Source organism: Chiroxiphia lanceolata, chromosome 4 (assembly GCF_009829145.1).
Source record: "Chiroxiphia lanceolata isolate bChiLan1 chromosome 4, bChiLan1.pri, whole genome shotgun sequence".
NCBI lineage: Eukaryota > Metazoa > Chordata > Aves > Passeriformes > Pipridae > Chiroxiphia > Chiroxiphia lanceolata.
In genome coordinates this window covers 1357745-1380042 of record NC_045640.1, presented here as the reverse complement: position 1 = coordinate 1380042, position 22298 = coordinate 1357745, and the positions used below count along the sequence as shown (strand labels likewise).

The window sequence follows — 22298 nt, the reverse complement described above, 5'->3', positions numbered from 1 at the left end:
ATACTGATCTGCTCTATTCTCCTGTGATTTTCTGCTCAAGGGGCTGTACTGTGGGTTGCTTGCTATGTTTGCCACTTGCCTTGGTAGTGAAGACAGAACAATAAACGAATCCGACAGTACTGAGGCCAACACTGTGCTTTGGTTGTTCCGAGAAAATTATCCTGAAATCTGGTTGAAGAGATTAAAACCAAGAAGAACTGGCTGTGTCTCTCCTCTAAAGCTCCGTTCTCTTCTTTGTTTCTTCTTTTTTTTTCCCCCCCCCTTTAAGACTTTGTTCATTCTTCCTTCAGACTAAGTTGGTGGCATTGGTATGTAAAGTGTGACCTACGATCACAGGAGTACGGTCGTGGGGTGAAGCGTTGCATTCATTCCTCCCTGGGCTCCTCCCGACCAAGGGCTGGAGCGACTTTCTTGGAGTGTCTGGGCCGTGTTCTCCACCTCATTTCTCCTCTAACACGAATCATATCAGCTCATTGCGCTGCTTGGATGTCAGTCGTGGAATCATGGAATGGTTTGGGTTGGAAGGGACCTTAAAGATCATCCAGTTCCAACCCCCTGCCATGGGCAGGGACATCTCCCACTAGAAGGTTCCAGTGCATTGTTAAATCAGTAGAGACTCTTCTTTTAGTGAGAATTGCTCTTCAAACAAGTGTTGATTCCATGTGGGACCATCATGATGTGCTGTGGTCACTCCACAGCTCTCCCAGCCTTCCTCCCATATGACTCCTGAAGAATCACGGAATCACAAAATGGTTTGGATTGGAAGGGACCTTAAGGATTCCAACCCCCTACCAGGGGCAGGGACACCTTCCAGTAGCCCAAGTTGCTCCAATCCCCATCCAACCTGCCCCAGGAATGGGGAAGCCACAGCTGGGAACAATGGGAAGAGGCGATGGGAAGAGACAGCTAAAGGTGAGCTGCTGATGAGCAACCACATCTTGGGCTGGAATCTCTCTTGGGTTGCTCATGAGCAGATGACAACAGTGACAAATTCACTGGTGTTGTGAAAACATCCCCAGTCACAACCGCTTTCTCATGAGGGTTTGACGTTCATGCTTTTGGGAGGATCTTAAATTTCACAACTCCCTGTGTGCCTCTTCGCTCGATTCCTACCAGCTGCAAAACCCTTCATCCAAAATAGAAACCCGCTTTCATCGCGGCCCTTTCAGGGTTTGCTTCCCAGTGTTCCTCCAGATGTAATCAGGAACATGATGTGACCCCGTCCTTGGATGGTGGGACACTGGGACTGGATACCTCAACCCAGGGATGTCTGAGCCACCCAGGGGAGTTTGATCCCTTGGGAAGGTGCTCCAACACTCTTTCTCACATCTAAATATTTTTAGCTTCTCAGGTATGTGCTTTTCCAAAGTGGGGCTGGTTTAGGATTGATGTGGCTTTGGGGATAATTTTTCCAGATGAGACAGTGGGGTGCAGAGAGAATGTGTGAGGATGATTTATCCCTTGCAGATCAGAGGCAGAAGGCTTGGGTTAGTCCTCCCTTGTGTGTGTGCTGGCTCGGGCAAGCTGCAGGCAAATTTTACAGCCAACATACATTAAAATGCCTTTACAGTTAGAATTAATTAAACCAGTTTTCTGAGGGGTAAATGTAAAGTCCCTGCGTCCTGAATATTGCAGGACTGGGCAGTGAAACTGGCTGGAAGGTGAACAGCTCTGATTTCATGGAATCATGGAACGGGTTGGGTTGGAGGGGACCTGAAAGCTCATCTCATTCCAAACCCCTGCCATGGGCAGGGACACCTTCCATTATCCCAGATTGCTCCAAGCCCCATCCAGCTTGGCCTTGGACACTTCCAGGGATCCAGAGGCAGCCACAGCTTCTCTGGGCAACCTGGACCAGGACCTCCCCACCCTTCCAGCCAACAATTCCTTCCCAATAATCTCTGTCCAGTCCTATCCCGTGCAAAACTCTGTAGGCACAACCACGGATGGTTCCTCCTGGCTCTGACTTGTGCTTTTCCTATCTAAAACCTAGATGGGAGCGATCACATCCCTAATTTCTCTTTGTATTCTTTCATTATTCCTCTTGAGTAGCAAGGTGGGATAAAAGTGCTGGTTTTCCAGGCGTGTTTGCTGCTGTCCTGCAGCAGTTCTCACTTGACTGATCACCGCGAAGATGAGCGATGGCTCCAATCTCAAAGCTCTTCTGGCATCTGAGACTATTAAAAAGCAGAGCTGTGGGTGTCTGACAAGTGGCCACAGTGCCCCTGGAGGTACCTGTGTCTGTGTTGAAGGATGTTCTCCATCCCAAGGTTTTAATGGAAGGTGGAGCAAGAAAGTTGACAAATAACCCTTCTTTGCTTCCCAGCAATAAGGCAGTTCGGGAACAGAGCTGAATCTTGGTGTCTAATTCATTAATCTTCTCGTTAGAGCCATGAGGCTGCTCCTGGGATGGGGCTGCTCTAGGAAGTCTTTCAAAATAGGAACGTGATGATTTATTTTCCTTCTTCTGTGGCATTTGCTTGATGGGTTTTGGAAGGAGAAGCGTTCAAGGAGAAGACCATCTGGCACGAAGCGACTTTGTCCATTAGTCCTTCTGATTAGCCACGGAGACAAAAGGCAAAATCCTCCTTCCTTGTTGTCAAGCCATCCTTAACCCTCATATTTGTGGAGCTTTAGGAGCTGTTCTGAGGATCTCTGTCAAGTAAAAAACAAGATAGTTGGGCAATAATGTGCCATATAAGTGTAAAATCTATGTGCTGGTGTATATTTTCCTCTCCCTTCTTCCTTGTCGCTCGGTTTCATCCCGAGAAAACGTTTCATTCCATGTGCAGCGTCTCCACGGCCAAGGGCAGACGCTCCCTCTCGAGTCTTTGGCGACGTCGAGTTGTGGCTTCACAAACAAGGCCCCCTGGGTGCTGAAAGGAGGAGAGAGGAGATAAAGCTGTAACCAGAGAGGGTGAAAACAAAGTGAAGTCGGGCAAAACCAACCTCGGGCGCTTCGTCAAAAGGCGCCCTCGGCTACGGTGGCCGTTGGCTCCGCGGGCACCGCCGAGCAAAAGCCGCTAAGATCCATGGAAGGACTAAAGTCCTCTGACACGGCTTCATTCAAGTGGGTTTAGGTTTGGCTTAAAGGATGGATTAGAAGAAAAAATGAATGACCAGAGTATGAAATTTTGGCCAGGTTACACTGGGGAGGGAGATAAACGTGGCCCTTAGGAATATTCTCTTCGCCTCGGAAGCCGAGGTTATTGTGTTGTCAGATGTCTTCATCCACCAGGAATCAACGTGCCACCCAACGGTTCTTCCCGAGAGCGCGCCGCCACCAGATCATGCAAATGATCCGCTGCCCAATAATTAATGGTGCTGCCGGGCATATTTTTTTGATGAATGCTCGTGGGGCCTGGTGACAGGCGTGAAATTAGAAAATTCCTTCAGCGCCCTAAAATATAAATAGCTTTCGGAACTGAAAAGGAGTTTTCACAGCTGAAGATTTTATTGTGTCGAGAGGAAAAACTTTTTCCACCCCCCCCGTCCTCCCCTCTTTCTTCTGGGCGAGTTGTTTGTCCGTTCACAAAACAAATACTCTGGAGCCCAGTGCGGCTCATGGGAATAAATTTCAGGTCGAATTAGTACAGTTTCCTTGCTGTCAGGACGGTGGAATTAATGGTGTTTTGATGACACGAATTTTGAAGGGCGAACAAAGACGCTGAAGGGAGGGAGACATGACTCCTTAGAAGCGCGGTCCTCCTCTCCCCCAGCCTCTCTTGTCTTCCCTGTCATCCGTCTGCCAATCTCCCTGTCCATGGTTAGTTAAAGGCGCTTTTTATCCTCTTTTCTTTCCCACAGAGTTTGCCAGATCCGGCCCAGTGCCTGGGTTCCAAGGGGACACGCTGCAGTTGGCCTTCATCGACTTGAGACAAGTAAGTCTTTGTGTTTTTGTTTTTTGTTTTTCTTTTAAGATGTGTGACTGAAGACCATCAGGTCTTAAGGGAAGGGGAGAGGAGGGGAAACGGCGTCAGTGATTTACGCCAGAGACCTATATTTCCCCCCCCTCCTCCTCCTCTCCTCTCTCGAAGCCACCTCCTTATTGAGCGCTCCGGGGCTCCTGGAGGTGGTGGAGGTGAAAAGGGCTGGTGGGATGAGGGTGAGGAAGAAAGCCAGGCCTGACCCTGGGCCGGTGGGGCCCATTGTGCTCCCGTTGGCTTCTGCGGCCGCGGCGCGGAGGGAACGCGGCGGCTCCGCGGGCGGACGCCGAGCAGGTGGTGGAACAGAGAGAGCAGTGATGCAGAGCCCACCCACCTCGGGGACTTTTGTTCCCAGATAATGCCCCCAGAGGCGTTTGGGAGGGCAGGGGGGATTTGCATTCCCCTGTGTCCGTGCCCCTTCGGGGGTTGTGGCCCTCTCTGGCTCGGCCACCCCCCCACCTCCCCGGTCCCCTCTTCCCCAGCCACGAATGACAAAGTGGCTCTTGGGGAAGGTGACTGGGGAAGGCTCCACCCATTGGTGGCCACCTCTGGAGGGGGCCCCATTAGAGCCAAGTTGACCATAGCAGGTAGTGAGGCGTCTTGTGGGGCTTGGCAAGCCAGTTTCAGGAAAAGGGCCGTTCTGGGGAGTCATTTGTTTGGGGTAGAAATGGGCATTATTGATACACTAGGCCGGGGGGAAAAGTGAGGTGGTCCTGTCATCTCTTGGCACCGAAGATGGATGGGTTGGATAGAAAGTCTGAATGAAGTAAGACTCAATGACTGATGCTTCTCTCCTATTAAAACAATCTTTTTTTGTCTGTTAAACCCCCCTGGCTTTGTCCCTCCTGCCATCATGATGCAGTGCCTCTTGTTTTCAGGGTTGACGTAGCTTGCATTCTGAAAACTTTCGGGTGCCGAGGGTATTTCTTCAATCTGCATAATCCCTTGTATCGATGATCTCCTACCACCGGGGCTCTGATTCACGCTCGGAGCCGCTTTTTAACCCGTCAGGGTTTGAGAACTTCTCAGAAAACCCAATTGATGCGCGGGCAGCAATTTGTCATCCCGCGGCGCTTGTGCAGAGCAGCGAGACGTTTTAATAACGTGGAGGTGCCTCTTTTCGGTCTCGGGCCTGCCAGGAGCTGCCAAAGTTGTTTGCAGAGCGGTCAAAGTAGCTCCGTGGCAGAGGTGTGTGTTATCACTGCCCTGCCTTGACACTTTTATCTTCATTAGCTTCTTGGCACTTCGTTGACCGGGGGGAACCCCACGCGCCCGCGGCCTCCCGGGTGTGAGGAGACGTGGAGGCTTTGGGCCTCTTCCAAGCCCCAGGGTGGGAATGCGGGGGTTCTGAAGAGGAAAGCGGTGGCTGTTTGAAGGGTGAAAGGCCTCCAAAGTGCTCAGAGAGGTTCAGCCGTGCTGAGGCAGGGAAATAAATGTGTGTGAGGTTCAGAAGTGCAGAGCTCAGCCAAGGGAATCCACCTTGGGGGAGGAGAAGGCTGAACCTGCTCCTCTGGCAGATGGTCTTCTTTGTACATGGAGGTTTCCTTCTTTGTTTGGGAAGGGAATCCCAACTTTTTATATTGTATTTAGAAGTATATCTGAATTTCAAGGCCAGGTTTGATGCACTCAGAGCAACCTGGTCTGGTGGAGGGTGTCCCTGCCCATGGCAAGAGGTTGGAACCAGATGATCTTGAAAATCCCTTCCAACCCAAACCGTTCTGTGGTTCTGTGAGTATTGTGAGGAGAAAGGCAAGATGCTCTTGCCTGTGGACTGTCAGGTGAGGACAGGCAGTCCTGGGTCTTCTGGATCACAGGGATGCTTGTTGATGCCCAGTGTTGTACAGATAATGGACAACACCTCACTGCTCCAAGCAGAGAAGATTCCACCTATCACTGCCTTATCAAGTTTAGCAATAGCATGGAAAGGTGAGATAGTTCCAAGATCCCCTGGTCCTGACAGTGTCCTGTGGGTCACCAAACTCCATCCATGTGAAGCTCTGTTGGCTCCTTTGTGGCCATCAGAGCTCCAGTGCTCCCACCACCATGGTGCTTCTTGCTGGACTGCAGTTCCAACTGGGAGCAGGGCACAGCTGGGAAGGTGAATAAATAAAGGCACAGCAAGGAGAGGTCTTTGTTTTCTTCTTCAAGTTGGTTTTAATTTGTTCTGTTTGTACATTGTGTTGTCTTTTAAGCCACCGAATTAAACTGAAATAAGGCAGGTTTAAATTAGATCTTGGGAAGATGTGAGGGTGGTGAGACCCTGGCACAGGTTGCCCAGAGAAACTGTGGCTGCCCCTGGATCCCTGGAAGTGTCCAAGGCCTGGTTGGAGCAAGCTGGGCTAGTGGAAGGTGTCCTTGCCCATGGCAGGAGTTTGGAACTGGATGATCTTCAAGGTCTCTTCCAACCCAAACCACTCTGTGATTCTGGGAAATGTTAACTTAAATATTGACTTAAAAGATACCACCTGGAACTGTTTGTGCTTCTGGCTGTTTTCACTGGGCAAAAATGCACACCAAAATAGGGAGGTTAAAGGGGTTTCCCCTCCCTTCCCAACATAGTTCAGTAGTAGCTGTCACAGAGCAATTGTAGATGAGAGAAAAAATTCAAAATAATGTGGGATGATCAAGTTTAGGGGAATGACCAAAATTGATTCTTGGTACAGTAAAATATGAAGTGATAGGAAAATGTGGTGACTCGGTTTATGTCTTGTATACAGATCCCGTAGTGAGAAATAAACACTGAAAAGGTGCTGTCTGGGGGCATCAGAGCTCCTCCTTGAGTACATTTCAGGCCTGATTTTCCTCTTATGCTCAAGGAAATTGGGAGCAAATCCATCACCATGTGGTGAAGAGGAAAAGAGTCAAGCCCAGATGATCAAAATCACTCTTCCGAGCAGACGGTAATTTAAAAAGGGATTTTTTTCCCATCCTGGGACAGTTCTAAATCCACAAGTACCTCTAATGAAGTGCTAAAATAAACCAAGTTGCATCTCAAATCCTTCTGTAGGAGTGAGACTCAAATATTTAAGGTTTTACAAGGAAACAATGGTTTTCCCCCTCGAGTTTAACTTTGCTCTTTCCCCCTCAGTGCTGTGTTTTAGAAATCTGCACTGAATCTAATCCCACAAACAACCTTGTTAAAATATGAAATAACTGAGTCTTCTGCCTCTTGCTTTCCACCATTGGATGTCCAAATCCCTCTGAGGATCTCCAGGAGCTTTGGGATCAGCCCAGGGCCTGCTCTTGGAATCAGTTCCCGGTTTTCTCCCCAGCTTCTGGCCAGCTGGGAATGCTTTAGCTCTGCATTTCCATGGGTTTGTTGTGAGCAAGGGAGTGGAAGAGGAAGGTTTGATGTTTGTCTGTGGAGCTGCTGCAATGCAGAACCACTCTGATCTCCCCTCACAGCCAGATCGGCGCTCGTGGCCGCCTTCCAAGGGGAATCTGTGTCCAGCACTCCAAGAATTTTACTCTGGGCTACGGTGAGGGAATGTAAGGAGATGGATTAGATCTCCTTGCTCCAGGCCTCTCTCTCCCTCTGTCCAGGGAATCATAAATCCCATGTGTTGAATTTCCTCTGCAAGTGCAAAATTCGACGTCGAGGGGAAAGGCAGGTGGGAACCCACCTGGTTGGAGGGACGCGGCTGTGCAAGGGATGAGGACAGGGAGATTCCACTCCTCTCCATCATTTTCTTCGTTTATTTTATAGCTATAACTTGGTGGGTTTGAATTTTAGCATCAGCTCTTCAAAGCCCAGCAGTGAGGTCAAGACAGACAAGATCAGGGTTAGATGGGATATTGGGAAGAATTCCTGGCTGGGAGGGTGGGGAGGCCCTGACTCAGGCTGGGCAGAGAAGCTGTGGCTGCCCCTGGATCCCTGGAAGCGTCCAAGGCCAGGTTGGAGCAAGCTGGTCTAGAGGAAGGTGTCCCTGCCCATGGCAGGGGGTGGCACTGGATGGTCTTGAAGATCCCTTCCAACCCAAACCATCCCATGATTTTGTGTTTACTGCTTGTCCTATAACAGATATTTTGTGTGTGTTTTCTCATGTTGGAAAGCCAGTTGTGGTTGTTGTGGGTTCCTGTTGGATCCCAGCCCAGCTGGGGAATGAAAGATCTCCCTCTGATGCGTTAATTTTTCTCTTATTACCTCTGATAGAGATGCTTAATAAAAGGTTACTCCCCTCAGGAACACAGTTCCCATTTATCCCTTTCCTGGAATTCCAGACTGGTTTCCCAGGGAATGGTCATGGCCCCAAACCTTCCAGAGCTCAAGGAATGTTTGGACAATGTTGTCAGGGACAGGGTGAGATTGTTGGGGTGTCTGTGCAGGGCCAGGAGATGGATGGATGATCCTTGTGGGTCCCTTCCAACTCAGGATATTCCAGGATTCTATGAGATGTATAGCCCTTTCTCCTGCTGCTTCCATGTGGTCCAGGGCTTCCATACCCAGCTCAGGGCATAGTGAAGGGAAAGCCCCTAAAAATTTGGGCCCCTTGACACGACACTGAAGGCTCTGGCCACCTCTGTGCTCTGGTACCTGAGGCATTGTGATGGTGGGGAGGTGGAGATGATCCCTCCAAGCGCTCCAAGGGACCAATCCAGAACAACATTCCCACCATTCCCACCAGGCAGAAAGCTTTGGGTTGGGTTTTTTTTAACCTGTTTTTATGTATTTTGCTGTTAAATGTGGTTTAAAGACACGAGATATCCGAGGAGCAGCATGAAAACAAGACACCGGCTGAGCCTCAGAGCCAGCCCCGACTCTGCTGCTGGGGAAACTGGTTTGGCTGATTTTTTTCCCAACTTGTTTTGCTGGTAGATGCAACAGAAGCTGGAAATCACATTAAAGGGCTGATCAATTAAATGAACTGTCCCGGCGAGGTGTCTCCTCTCCGCATGTACTTGCTTGTGTCTCCCAAGGGCTCTGTTGGAGGAGGAGCTGCAGACAGATGAGCCGGGTTTGTTAGTCACTGGATGCAGCGGGGCAGAGATGAAAAGGTGACTCATGGGTTTTTTCAGCTCGTTTCTGTGGCTGTTTCTCGTCTCCAGATTGTTCTCTGGGCTCTCATCCCCCTGCCCCACTTGCCCGTCTTCGACCTGAGCTCGGCCGGTTCTCCCATGGCACTGTCCAGGTTTTCCTGGAGAAGCTGTGGCTTCCCCATCCCTGGAAGTGTTTGTGGCCAGGCTGGAGGGAGCTCTGAACACCCTGGGCTAGTGGAAGGTGTCCCTTGGAACAGCTGAGCTTTAAGGTCCCTTCCAACCCAGAGCATTCTGTGATTCCATGATTTTGAGAAGCACCCCAGTACTTTTGGGTCTCTGGTCATTCCAGTTTCAACATCTTTGGTGTGTTTAATGCTCTTTGCCAGGGGAATTTTACCATGGGAAGGCAACATTTCCATTTCACATCTCCCTTAATCATCAGAGAATCATTAAGGTTGGCAAAGCCCTCCAAGATCATGAAGTCCAGCCATGAGCCTCTTCCATTCTCTCCTCTCTTCTGACCTGCATCCCTTCACTCCTGTGTTTACCGTGTCCTTAATGACACTTAATTTACTTAATTCATGTAACCATTTAATTTAATTAATTTAACCATTCTGCCACATCCTCCTCTCCAGCCCCACGACCCAAAGCCCTGGGCCAGCTCTCAAGCACGGCCCCTTCCAAGTAGGTTGCAATAGTCCAGTGAAACATTGAATTCTGTGAATCCTTCATTCAACCTTGAGCACTGAGAGGTGTGAAGACACATGCTGCAGGTGAGCCCTAATTCCTGATTTCCCAGCAGTGCTGGGTTGGGGCTGGTATGATCCCTGCCCTTAGACAGAGGGCTTTGCTGTTAAGATCTCATCTCCAGGCCGTTCATTACCTTTGTGGCTCCTCTCCAAGCTCCTGCCACTGATGGATATCTCCTGGATAAGGCATCCAGTGTTACTCATCGTGTTCATTAAGGTGGTGCCCAGGGGCCATCCCATTTTTTGCTGGGTCTTGTGCAAACACGAAGACCTGAAGAGTCTCAGAGCAGATGATGGAGCCCAGAAAGGGCAGGTGTCTGACTTCCAGCTGAACTAATTACTGCCAATTAAATGATATTTTGTTTCCTGACACCCCCTGAGTGTGACAGAGGCTTTCCTAGGCCATCCAGAGGCCGTAACCACAGCAGCTTCCCAGAAATTATTATTATTATCCCAGAATATGAACATTATCGCCTTCATCCTCTGTCCCACCTCTGGACTTCCAATTATCCTGGTTTTTCTAAGCGCCAGATTGCCTGGGGAGACCAAAGCAAAGGTGCAGCCTGGGATTCATTTCTGGGGGAGCTCAGGGGTGTCTGGTCTGCCCCAACATCGTGCTGAGGTTCCTCTCCAAGGTTACCTGTAAGACAAAAAAAAAACCACCACAAAAAAAGACTTGGATATTAGTTTTCCCTCTAAAGAAATGCTTGGTTTTTTTTTTTTTCCTAAGTCTATATTTGAAATGAAATTACCTTTGAAAATGTGTGTAGTTACAGATTTAGTAAGTTACAGATTTAATAAGATTTAATAATATTTAATAAGACTCCACCACTGCCCTGGGCAGCTGGGCCAGGGCTGGACAACCCTTTCCGTGAAGGAATATTCCCAATATCCAACCTAAACCTCCCCTGACACAACGTGAGACCATTTCTTCTTGTCCTGTCCCTTGTTCCCTGGGAGAAGAGACCAACCCCTTTAGTCAAGGTGTTTAAGTGTCCCCATCCATCCCACTCCCACCTCATGGCTCCTTAGGAAACTTGGAGGAGGTGAAGAAATGGAAAGATAAGAGGAAAGGAATGACTTCAGAAACAAGACAAGCAAAATTCACAAACAAAACCCCAAAGATGTTGATTGAGGGTTCTTTTTTTTGGCCTGATTTCACACTCCTGATGTCACCTGATCCTTCTGCCTTGGTGGTGGCACCTTGATGGTTTAACATTGTTGGTAACATCACACCAAGCTGCTTCCTCTTCCCTGGAAAACCACTTGGACCTCGATTAAAAGCTGTCTCAGGGCACTTGTGACACATCTGAGAAGTGGCAAGAGATGGTTTGCAAGCTGTCTTGGGACCTCCTACAGTTCAGGCTGAACTCCAACTGATATCCAGGCTCTTCCAGGCATCTCACACCTCTGGAGCCGCTCACTCTACTCAGGATACTCATTGGGAATGTTGTTCCACGTTGGGAACTCATCATGGATGATACATAAAGCCATTTTTTCTCCTCCCCAAGGCATCTTTCTGTGGATCCATGTGCTCAGACATGGATTGGTGGGCAGGCATTGCCCAGGGAGCCTTGCAGGAATCCCTCAGGTGCAGCTGACCCGGCACACCGGGAAGGACATTCCAGGGGCTTGGCCAAACCACTGTGTTTCTTGCTTGTTAGGGTTCCTTTTTTTTTCAGTACCCCAAACCCCACAATATTGAGAAAAGGCACATTAATTAGTTTATTTATTTTTAAATCAGTGTTAAGTGCCTGACTCACAAAGGAAAGATCCTTAAAAGTTTGGGCTGGAATTCCAAGCTGTGCTCTGCAGAAAAGGAAGAGGGAAGGACAACAAGAAGTGAACTGAGAGGAAATTTAGAGCCTTAACTCTGATTTTCCTGCCTTGTTGGGTTTAAACCAGTCTTTACATTCCTTTAAACCCGGCCTTTTGTAGTTCAGTTGTATTAAAATCACAGTGACCCTGTGTCCATTGAGCCACTCAGCCTCAGAATCCATCACTCTCCATCCAGGAAGGATGTGTTGGTGTGGTGAGGATTTAAAAGTGCCTGGATGCTCCCCAGAGCCTTCAAGCAAAACCAAAAAAAAAAATAAAAATGAGGAGTGCAAACATATTCTGTTAGCACTTCTCTGCTCTGCCTGGGTTTCCGTGCCGTGGAAATTGTGGAGCCTGTCGACACTTTACGGGCTGGAACAATGAAAGCAAACAAACAATCAAATCCTCTTTCACTGGGAGGTTTTTTTCTGGCCTAGACAAAAGAAATAAAGGGCGGAAATGGAGGAATTGGAAAGGGAGAAATAGAGTTTTCTGCCTCCTGGTTGGGCGCTGAGTTCTTTGAGATGTCGCGTCAACAGGGCGCCGAGCGGGGATTGATGTTGAGAGCGGGAGATGGTGAGGTGGGAGATGCTTTTCTCACCATAATCATGGATTCACGGAATGGTTTGGGTTGGAAGGGACCTTAAAGACCATCTTGTTCCAACCCACCTTCTGCTAGACCGGTTTGCCCAAATTTTGTGGTGAAACAAGCAGTGCAGCCGCTCGGGTGGGACCCGTGAAGAACTTCAGCCAAAGGGGACTTTGAGCTGGCACAGGAACATGATTCCGTTGGATTTTATTCCTTTAAGACCCGACTTTGACCCCTTGGCTCCTCCTGAGCACCTTCAGCTCAGGCTGCCTGTGGTCCATCCCCCAGGAGCAGGTTCAGGGATGAGCCTCCGGAGCGGGTGGGAGGCGGGATCTCCTCCCCGCCGTGCCACTCATCCAACCAGGAAAACGGACACCACTGGAGTCACAGGGTCCACTGGCACCTTTAACCTGCTGATTGAGGCAGGACTGATGGGGAATGGAGAGGGCCAGAGGTGGTTGCCCTTCACCTCAACATCCCCGTGAAACCAAACCCGCCCCCAGCGATCGGTGCGTGCCTGGGAGCTGTCACTCCTGAGCTGGGGAGGGAGAGCATTCCATAAAGAAAGCTTTCATGGAGCTGCCTTTCATGACATCCAACCTTCACCCTGTGCACCGTGGGGTTTTTCCCCCCCTTGAGAGCTCCCGTTGCTGCCGTGAAAGGGAAGCATCTCCCGGCTCCGCTGCCGGGGCTCCCTGGGACACCCCAGCTGGATCTTGGTGGGTGGCAAAGGCAGCTTTGTGGAGCAGCCTTGTCTTTGAAGCCTCAGGGAAACAGAATCCCGATTCATCCGTGTAATTCTTCTCCTTGGGATCTCTCGAGTGCAGCCGGAGCATTTCAGGGCGAGGAAACGTTATGTCCTGGTATTTTGCCAGTTGACTTTCAGGGATAACCCCAGTGGTGTGATGGACATCTGGGGGCATCCCACAGGACAGGAGCGCCGGTGCTGTTGTCCATCAAGGTGATTTTGATTGCAAGACCTTGGTGCCCCTGCTCCCTCAGGAATGAGCAGTTAATTGCATCCCGGGCACGCGGTCCCGAAGCGCTTCGTTGTCGGAGTCTCCCATTGATTTTTTTTTTTTTTCCCTGTTTGATTTCAAGAATAGAAACACTGAGCGGGGTTTATGTGGAGCTGGACACGTGGATTAAGAGGTTAATCAACGAGATGAGCTCTGTGAGGAAAGGCAGGTGCCTGATGTGTCAGACAGGAGACACTGGAGAGGGAACTCGACCTCTTCGTGCTTCAAGTGGAGCCGTGGAGAGAAGCTGCAGGAGTGGTGGTGGAGCTTTGGAGGAATCCATCAGGGAGGAGATGGCTCCAAATAAGCTGAGAATTGAGATTAAGATGAGTTTAATATTCTATTGCAGCCAAGGATTCCTGGGTCACTTGAGGTCAATGTTCTTCCCATCTCTCATGAAAGCCCTGGTCCTTCACAGTTGTCATTTTTATTGATGAGTTGACAGCAAGGTGGCACTGTAAAGCAAAGAAACATTCACTGTGATTTATTTCAGCTTTTTTATTAGATTTACAGGGTCACAGAATGGTTTTTCAGTTAATTAGTGTGCCTCCCCCCCAAAATCCCATGATAAAAATGGTAATTTGTATTCCTGTAGGTTCTGCTGATCCCAGGGCACGTGGGTTTGTTTTTAAGCACAGTTTTTGTTGTGTTTGGGGTATTTTTTATATATATATATATATGTATATAAAAATGGGTTGTCTTCTAGGCTGGATCTACCAGGGGGCCACAGGTTGATCTGATGACAGTGGGAAGTTTTGTGCTGCCTCTAAATTGGTGCATCAGTGTTTAAGTGCTGTTTTCCTCCAGAATAGGAGCGGTACAGGTTTTAATTAGGTTGGATATCAGGGAAAATTCCTTCATGGAAAGGATTGTCCTGCCCAGGGCAGGGGTGGAGTCCCCATCCCTGGAGGGATTTCCAAGCCACGTGGATGTGGCACTTGGGGACAGGGGTCAGTGGTGGAATTGGCTGTGCTGGAAGAGCAGTTGGATTCAATCTTGGAGGATTTTTCCAACCCAAATGGTTCCGTGGTTCTTCAGGTGTGTAAATGTAGGTGCCTGGTGCTGTGACAGAAGCCCAGAGGTGTCCCAGGTGTCCACAAAAGATAGGACACAGGCTTTCAAGGGATTTGTGCCTTGCTGGAGCAGCAGCTGGCGGATGCTTTTAGGTGCCTAAAATGGCACCAGATCCTTCACTTGAGGGCCTGAACTGCTTCGTGTGACTGATGGTTGGTTAATTAGATGTGTGTCAGCATCTGTCAGAACCACAAACTGGGGCTTTGAGGTCACAGCTGCGAGTGGAGGGAACGGGAGATGAGGTTTCAGGGAAGCTGAAGCTTCAGGGAGTCAGGAGTTGGGAACGTGGTGTCCAAAGGGCCATTCTTTTGGAGGTGGAGAGGAAACAGCAGGGTGGGGGTCGGGCTCTGCTCCCCGGGAATGAGGGACAGGGCAAGAGGGAATGGCCTCAAGTTGCAGCAGGGAGGTTTAGGTTGGATATTGGGAAAATTCCTTCACTGAAAGAGTGGTCAAGAATTGGAACAGGCTGCCCAGGGCAGTGGTGGAGCCCCCATTCCTGGAAGGATTTAAAATCCATGTGGATGTGGCACTTGGGGACATGGGTTAGTGGTGGCCTTGGGCAGTGCTGGTGTCGAGGATCTTAGAGGGCTTTTCTAACCTAAATGATTCCATGTTTTATGGTCCTTCATGCCCATTGTTAAACAAGACAGAAGTATGAAGAACGAGGCAGAAATTGGAGCACATTCTGGGAATATCCTCAGTTTTGTTTCCAGCTTTCAGCTTGTCTTCATGTTCCTGCCCGTCAGTAAAACCAACGCTTAACCCTGGAAACATATCAAACCTCACCAAAGCATCAGAGATTCAACAAGAATTAGAAATCCAAGGTGCAACTTTGACTCAATATTGGCATCAATACCCTCATTATCACCTGTTTTTATCCATGACCTAAACAAGTGTGTGACTTCCAAGGTGGTGCATGAGCTCAGTGGAATGCCAGGAGGGCTCCACGTGCCGTATCCATAGGGAGGAAGAGAGCAATTAGGCTGATGGTCTTTAATTAGAGAATCACAAAGTCATTTATGCTGGAAAAGACCTCTGAGCTCATCGAGTCCAACCTTTAATTGATGAAGGTTGAGGTGGTCTGGCCACCAGCACGGAGGGGCAGCAGTTCTCTGCTGGGGGGGCCTCTTGGAGGATCTGGCTGGAGGTGGAGCCGGTCAAACACACCCAGATGTTGCACCAGGACCTCTGAACAGGTTTGGAGACTGGACAGAGTGAGGGCTGGTTCCTTCTGGATCAGGAGGACTTCCTGAACTTCCAGGGCTGTCAGGAATGCAGGGTGTGAGAGGATCAGGACCTCTGTGTGTGTGTGGAGATGGAAGTGGACCCCTGAGGAGTTTCTGCTGTGCTGGAGGGTGTGTTGGTTGTGCTCTGACACAGCTCAGGGGCATCACAGGATGAAGGTGAGGGGCTGGAGCATGTGCAGGGAAGGGAACAGAGCTGGGAAGGGGCTGGAGCAGCAGAAGCAGCTGAGGGAGCTGGGGGGGCTCAGCCTGGAGAAAAGGAGGCTCAAGGGGGACCTTCTGGCTCTGCGAGTCCCTGACAGGAGGGAGGAGCCGGGGGAGGTCAGGTTCTTTTCCCAAAAAAACAAGCAGCAGGACAAGAGGAAACAGCCTCAAGTTGCAGCAGGAGAAGTTTAGGTTGGATATTGGGGAAAAATTCCTCCTGGAAAGGGTTGTCCATCCCTGGCACAGCTGCCCAGGGCAGTGTTGGAGTCCCCATCCCTGGAGGGATTTAAAATCCCTGTGGATGTGGCTCTTGGGGACATGGGTCAGTGGTGGCCTTGGCAGTGCTGGGGGGTGGTTGGACTGGATGATCTTAAAGGTCTTTTCCAACCTAAATGATTCCATGATTCCATGCCACGTTGTTTGCAGTAACTCCTGAGGTGAAGTTGAGTGACTTCATTTTACAGCTCAACCCTTTCTCCACTGAGAGGAGTTAAATTAAAGGATGTCCAAGGGCAGCTGAGGTTCCAGCTGAGCTGAGCTTTCCTCTGGAAATAGTTGTGGCATTTCCATGGTTTCTGATGAGTCCCAGCTTGTGTCTGACCTGGCTCAGCTGAGGTTCAGCAGTGGGAGAACCGCGGAGTCTTCTCCACCTCCCTCTCCCTTGGGATCGCTCCTGGCGAGATGCAAACACCTCTCAGACCACGTGTCTACAGGAGGCCCTTCTGATGGACACAGGAAGGGTGGCTGGTGCCCCTTGGTCCAAAAACACGGGTTTTAATGGTTTTGAACCTCTGACTCATCCACTCTGAAAAGCAGGAATGTTTGGATGGTTCCCACAGGGCTGAGCGGGGTGGTTCCCACCATCTTCCCGTGTGTGCAGACAGATCAACCCCAAAGGTGGAGGAAGACGGGTGAGGGAAAGGTGACAGACGACTCCAGACGGTGTTTGTTGTATTTAATGTGTTTAACTCTAAGCTGCTCGTTTGGTCCCTGTTTTTCCTGGATGCTTTAACACATTCCTGGGCGCCGTGGGGGCCGTCGGGAGACGCCAGGCAGGTAAAAGCAGAGACCCACCAGCAGCTCTCGCGGTGTTCCCACGTGGTTCCCTCAGATAATCCCCAGCTCTTTCTAACAAACCCAACAACCCACCCCAAGAGCAGCGTTTATTCCGCTCATGTGCTCATGCATATTAATCTTCTCCCTCATCCGTTGAAATTCCCCCCTCTCCACCAGCCCCTCCCAAGGGGTTCCCTCGGAAGGGGGGGGGATATTTCCGTGGAACAGCTCGTTGGCCTCGAGTCTCGGGATCGATACCAGGGAGGCTTTCAGCGTTTAAATTACCACCATGGTCTGCTGGGCTTGGCTGAGGGGAAAGAATCCCGGGGATGAACCGACACTCGATCCGGAGTTTGCCGTAGAGAGTAAACAAGCGCATTAGCGGGACCGGATAGGCGGGATAATTGCAGAGAGAGGTTGTTGCTTGAGTGGAGCCATTAAAGTCGACTTCAGGGAGCTGCAGAGGGTTTTAGATTGATGCCTGGAGGAGACAGGGCTCCGGAGAGACCTTCCAGCACCTTCCAGGGCCTAAAGAAGCTCCAGGAGAGCTGGAGAGAGACTTGGGACAAGGGATGGAGGGACAGGATGCAGGGAATGGCTTCTCAGTGCCAGAGGGCAGGGATAGATGGGATATTGGGAAGGAATTCCTTCCTGTAAGGGTGGTGAGGGACTGAGATGAGTTTCCCAGAGAAGCTGTGGCTGCCCCTGGATCCCTGGAAGTGTCCAAGGCCAGGTTGGAGCAAGCTGGGCTCGTGGAAGGTGTCCCTGCCCATGGCAGGGGGTGGCACTGGATGATCTTTAACATCCCTTCCAACCCAAACCCCTCTGTGATCCTGTAATTCTCTAAGTCCCTCATTGATCCCATCAGAGAGAAGGAACACCTGACCTTTCCCTTCTCCAGAGCAGTTGTGACTCTGACTCTTTGCTGAGGGCTGGGATGAACTTTTCACTCGCTTTAAGAATTTTCCTGCTTTGAAGCCAAACGAGTCCCAGAAATGCTGCAGCTCGGAGGGGAGGTCCCCTGGGAAAAGCAGCACGTGGCATGAATTTGGAAAGGCCTGGTGCAGGAATGAAGGGGAGATCCTGATGTTTGTTCCCTCCTACCCTGGTTGAGAAAACAGCTCTGGCAACAGAGGAAGGTTTCCGGGACACAGACACTGGAGTTGCTTGGACTGGAGTTTGAAAGTACAGCTGTAAGAATTTATTTGGGGTTTGAAGAGCTGTGCACCAGCTCTGACTTACGAGAAAGTAAATAAATGCTGTAACAGTTGGTGGTAACTGGCCCAACTTTCTCGACCCACCTTGTGTTCCCTGGGTAATCTGGGATGGCGACGGTTGGGTGCCGTGAGTCACCCCGAGCCTTCACCTTGCTTGGGCAAATCCTGAGTTCACTCAATGGGCTCATTTTTAGCCCTGTGACTCGGTTCTTGTCTTTTCTGATTAATTGGTCATAATTTGGGCTTGGTTCGACCAGGCATGGTGGTTCCGGAGCTTTTGTTTCTGGTGCTTAGTTGGGAGTTTAAATTTGGGCTTGGCTTGACCAGACGTGGTGGTTTCAGAGCTTTTGTTTCTGGTGCTTAGTTGGGAGGTTTTGTGTATTTTGGGATGAGATCTCTTGTGAGCAGTGGATTGTTTAATTTCTGTGGCTTTTTTTTTATTTTCAATTTTATTTTGTAGTTTCTCATAAATAAACTCCAGGTTGGAGGGGGCCTGGAGCAACCTGGGACAGTGGAAGGTGTCCCAGCCCATGGCAAGGGGGTGAGGATGAGATGAGCTTTAAAGTCCCTTCCAGCCAAACCGTTCTGGGATTCTCTGAGCTGGTTCTGTCTCCCTGGTGGGTGCTGGGCTGGGTGGGGCTGGGAGTTCCTGGCACTGGAAATCCAGGTTGTCCCTGGGTGGATTCCATTTGTGCCTTTGAATTTTCTTTAAAGCGTGTTTTGAGCCCGGGCTGGAGCCTGATGTGCTGAATATCATAAGAAAAACACAAGTCTGGCTTTTGTGTTGCGTGGTGTCAGACAGACAGACAGACAGACAGACAGAGAAGGTGTGACCCACACCAGGGCTCACTTGGCATCTCCCCATCCTCCTGTTCACAGCGGCCGCATCTGCCCGAGTGGAAGAGCAAACACTCCCCCGCTGTAATCACCCAAAATGTTCCAGGGTGTAATACCTTAATTTGGTTGCTGACATGAGGGCTTGATGGGGAAATGATGTGGTAATGAGGAATGACAGCCATGGTAGATTGGGATCTTTTGTTTCCAAGATTAAGAGAACCTGAGCAGAAAGTCTTTGCCGGGTGTGCCCCCGTCACCAGGAATAGTCCCCACACGCTGACTCAGAGCTCAAAACCACGCAGGAGAGTTGAGGCTTTCTGCAAATGGCTTCATTTGTTCCCTTCTAAACCTGTTGTTGGCCTGTGGGACATCCAAGGGCAGAGGAATCTCCTGCTGGACTCGATGATCCATGTGGGGGTTCTTGGGGCTAGAGAAGAGAAGGTTCCAGGGAGAGCTCGTTGGAGCCTTTAAGTGCTTGAAGGGGCTTAAAAAAAACAGAGAGAGGGACTTTGTACACAGACAAGACAAGGGGGAACTGTTTTAAAGTAAAACAGGAGAGATTTAGATGGGATACTGGGGAGGAATTGCTGGCTGTGAGGGTGAGGAGGCCCTGGAATGAATTTCCCAGAGAAACTGTGGCTGCCCCTGGATCCCTGGAAGTGTCCAAGGCCAGGTTGGATGGGGCTTGGAGCAATCTGGGCTAGTGGAAGGTGTCCATGCCCGTGGCAGGGGGTGGAATGAGATGATCTTCAAGGTTCCTTCCAACTTAAACCATTCCATGATCATAAATGTCCATTCCATAATCATAAATGTCCATTCCAGCCTCAATGATTCTCTGCAGTATTAAGCTGTGAGCGCACGACGAAAAAAACCAGAAACCCAACAAAAAAATTAAATCAGATCTCTTCTCCTTTTCATTTGTGGCAACTCGGAACAAAAGTCTCCAAAGTCTGTTCTTGCTCTACCTCCTCTTAATGTTTAAAATGTGGCCGTGGGGGGAGGGAATCCTCCCTGGAATGCAGACCCTGGGCAGAATCGCCTTTCAAAAAAAAAGTGTTTGAAAACAATCGCTTCTGCAGGAGCAGGAGCTCATTTGAACAGCCAGTTCTGTCCTTGAGATGTGCATTCCAGGATGCCGGGAGGAAAATAGCAGCCTGGAATTTTTTTTTTTTTTTTGCTTCGTGTTTGAGGTTAGTTTGAGAGGAGCCCGGCAGCTTTTCGGGAGGGCGGTTTTTGCGGAGCGGCGGCTCCTCGGTGGAAACAGTTTTGTCTTTCATATTTTTAGGTTCAGGGATTTCTCGAAGGTCAAGCCGAGTTCACACTGTTTTCTCCTCTGCCCTGATGGAGGTAGGAGTTACTGCTTGAAGTGACTGGGGTCCAGAGTTGCTGTAAAAGCTCTTGGGCTCGTTGTCGTGGCCGGTCGTGGGAGCAGGTTGATGGAAGGAATGTGCACAGGTCATCTCCCAGTTGGTGGAAAAATGCTGCTTGTGTTTTATATCCTCCAATCCCAGAATCGTGGCACAGTTTGAGTTGGAAGGGACCTTAAATGTCATCTCCTTCCACCCCCTTCCACCAGCCCAGGTTGCTCCAACCTGGCCTTGGACACTTCCAGGGATCCAGGGGCAGCCACAGCTTCTCTGTCCGACCTGTGCCAGGGCCTCTCCACCCTCACAGGGAAGAATTCCTTCCCATTATCCCATCTAACCCTGCCCCCTGTCAGTTTAAAGCCATAATTTAGGGAATTTAATTATCCCTCTGCCTTTAAGCCACTTGAAACTTTCTCCAAAGGGCCCTTAATAGAAGGCAGAGGAAGCTTCCAGCCCAAATTTCTCTCCAGTAGCATATTTTTCCTATAGATTATCCTCAAATTTACATGATGGGAATGTTCTGCTCTTGTAAAGAGAGAGCACAGCCTGTGTGGGGCTACATAAATATATATGAAGTTACAAACTTTTCCAAGAGGAAAAGGTGATGTAATGGACTGTGGAAAGAATATTTTTTTTTTTTTATTCCTACTCTCATCTGATCACACTTAGGATATAAATAGTGGGGAAAGGCACAAACCCATGGAAATGTGACCCACTCTGGTGCAGCTCCCCCCTCGCTCTGTGCTGGGGTTTGGGCAATGAGCTGCATCCAGGGGTGGATTCCAGCACATCAGCAACGTGTGGAGCCATCTGTCATGGCTTGGAGGTGTCCAAGCCGTTCAGCAGTTCATGAGGCAAGGCCAGGAGAGAAAAAAAACCAGCCTAGAAAATCAGGATGTAGATGAAAAAAGGGAGACTGAAGAGCTGAGGAAGCACAGTCTGTGCAGGGCTGGGATTTTTTTGGGCATCTGCTGTTGCTCCCCGTGGTGGGGTCAGGGCAGCTCAGCTGTCACCTCGTGGTGAAATGGCTGGGGGGGTTCAGCTGGAGAAGAGAAGGCTCCAGGGAGAGCTGAGAGCCCCTTGCAGGGCCTAAAGGGGCTCCAGGAGAGCTGGAGAGGGACTGGGGACAAGGCAGGGAGGGACAGCACACAGGGAATGGCTTCAAACTGGTAAAGGGGAGATTTGGGTGGGATATTGGGAAGGAATTGCTGGCTGGGAGGGGAGGCCCTGTCCCAGGTTGGGCAGAGAAGCTGTGGCTGCCCCTGGATCCCTGCAAGTGTCCAAGGCCAGGTTGGAGCAACCTGGGCTAGTGGAAAGTGTCCCTGCCCGTGGCAGGAGTGCAGTGAGATGCTCTTTCAGGTTCCTTCCAACCCAAACCAGTTTGGGATTCTGTGTTTATTGGATTTCTTCTCCCTGGTATGTTCCAAACCAGCTCTGTGTCCTCGTGGGCTGAGTTGCCGCAGAGGGGACAATGGGACCTGGGGATGATTTGCTTTGATTCCCTCATTTCTCCTGCCACACCTGTCTGTCTGCAGGTCTGTCTCTGCTCTGATGCTTTGCTTTACACTTGGCTTTACTCCTCAGAGCCCCCAGGAGCAGTTTTCCTGAAGGGAAATCTCACGTTTTTACACTTGTTTGACTCAAATTCCCGACGGACGCGATCTCGATTGGCTTTATTTTAAACTGGGCACCACAGATGGGGGGCCTGCCCGGTTTGCTGTGTTTTGAGAACATGAAATCCATCAGGGAATAACTTTTTGAGCATTTTGAAGCTACCAAACGAGTCCAAGCATTGTAGAATTTAAGGGAATAATGTCAATTATTGCTTTTTCTGAAGCAGAGTTCATCTCCAGGTGAGAGGTGGACAAGCAAGGGAGGAGTTTTGTTGCTTGGCACTTCAGGTGAAGAGCAAGGGGAACCCTTGATTTCTCCTGCCCCGTGGAATATGGGGATTCCCACCCATCCCACCTGGAGCACGAGGCTCAGGGGGACGGGATTCAAGTTCCAGGCCTGAAGTGAGCAGTGCAGATATTAAGTCTGGAATTAAAGCTTTAGGGTTGCTCCTGTCTCATTAAAAACCAACTTGAAGGACACTTTGACTTTCTAAGAGTCCAAACCATTTACATCCAGTGCCAGGGTTGGAAAGCTCATTTTTATTCTTCTGTGGGATCCCTTTGCAGATTTTATATGATTTGGTGGGTCTTTCCCCTTAAATAAGCCT

At 49.8% G+C, this 22298-nt stretch overlaps 1 protein-coding gene across 5 annotated transcripts in view; it reads left to right on the top strand.

The window, feature by feature from the left end:
* EXOC6B (exocyst complex component 6B) overlaps positions 1-22298 on the top strand; it is a 344538-nt gene that overhangs the window by 259839 nt on the left and 62401 nt on the right. For all 5 annotated transcript variants that reach the window (XM_032685217.1, XM_032685216.1, XM_032685215.1 and 2 more), the window contains one exon: positions 3808-3881. In XM_032685217.1, the coding sequence (XP_032541108.1) occupies positions 3808-3881 (74 nt within the window). The remainder of the gene's footprint in view (positions 1-3807; positions 3882-22298) is intronic.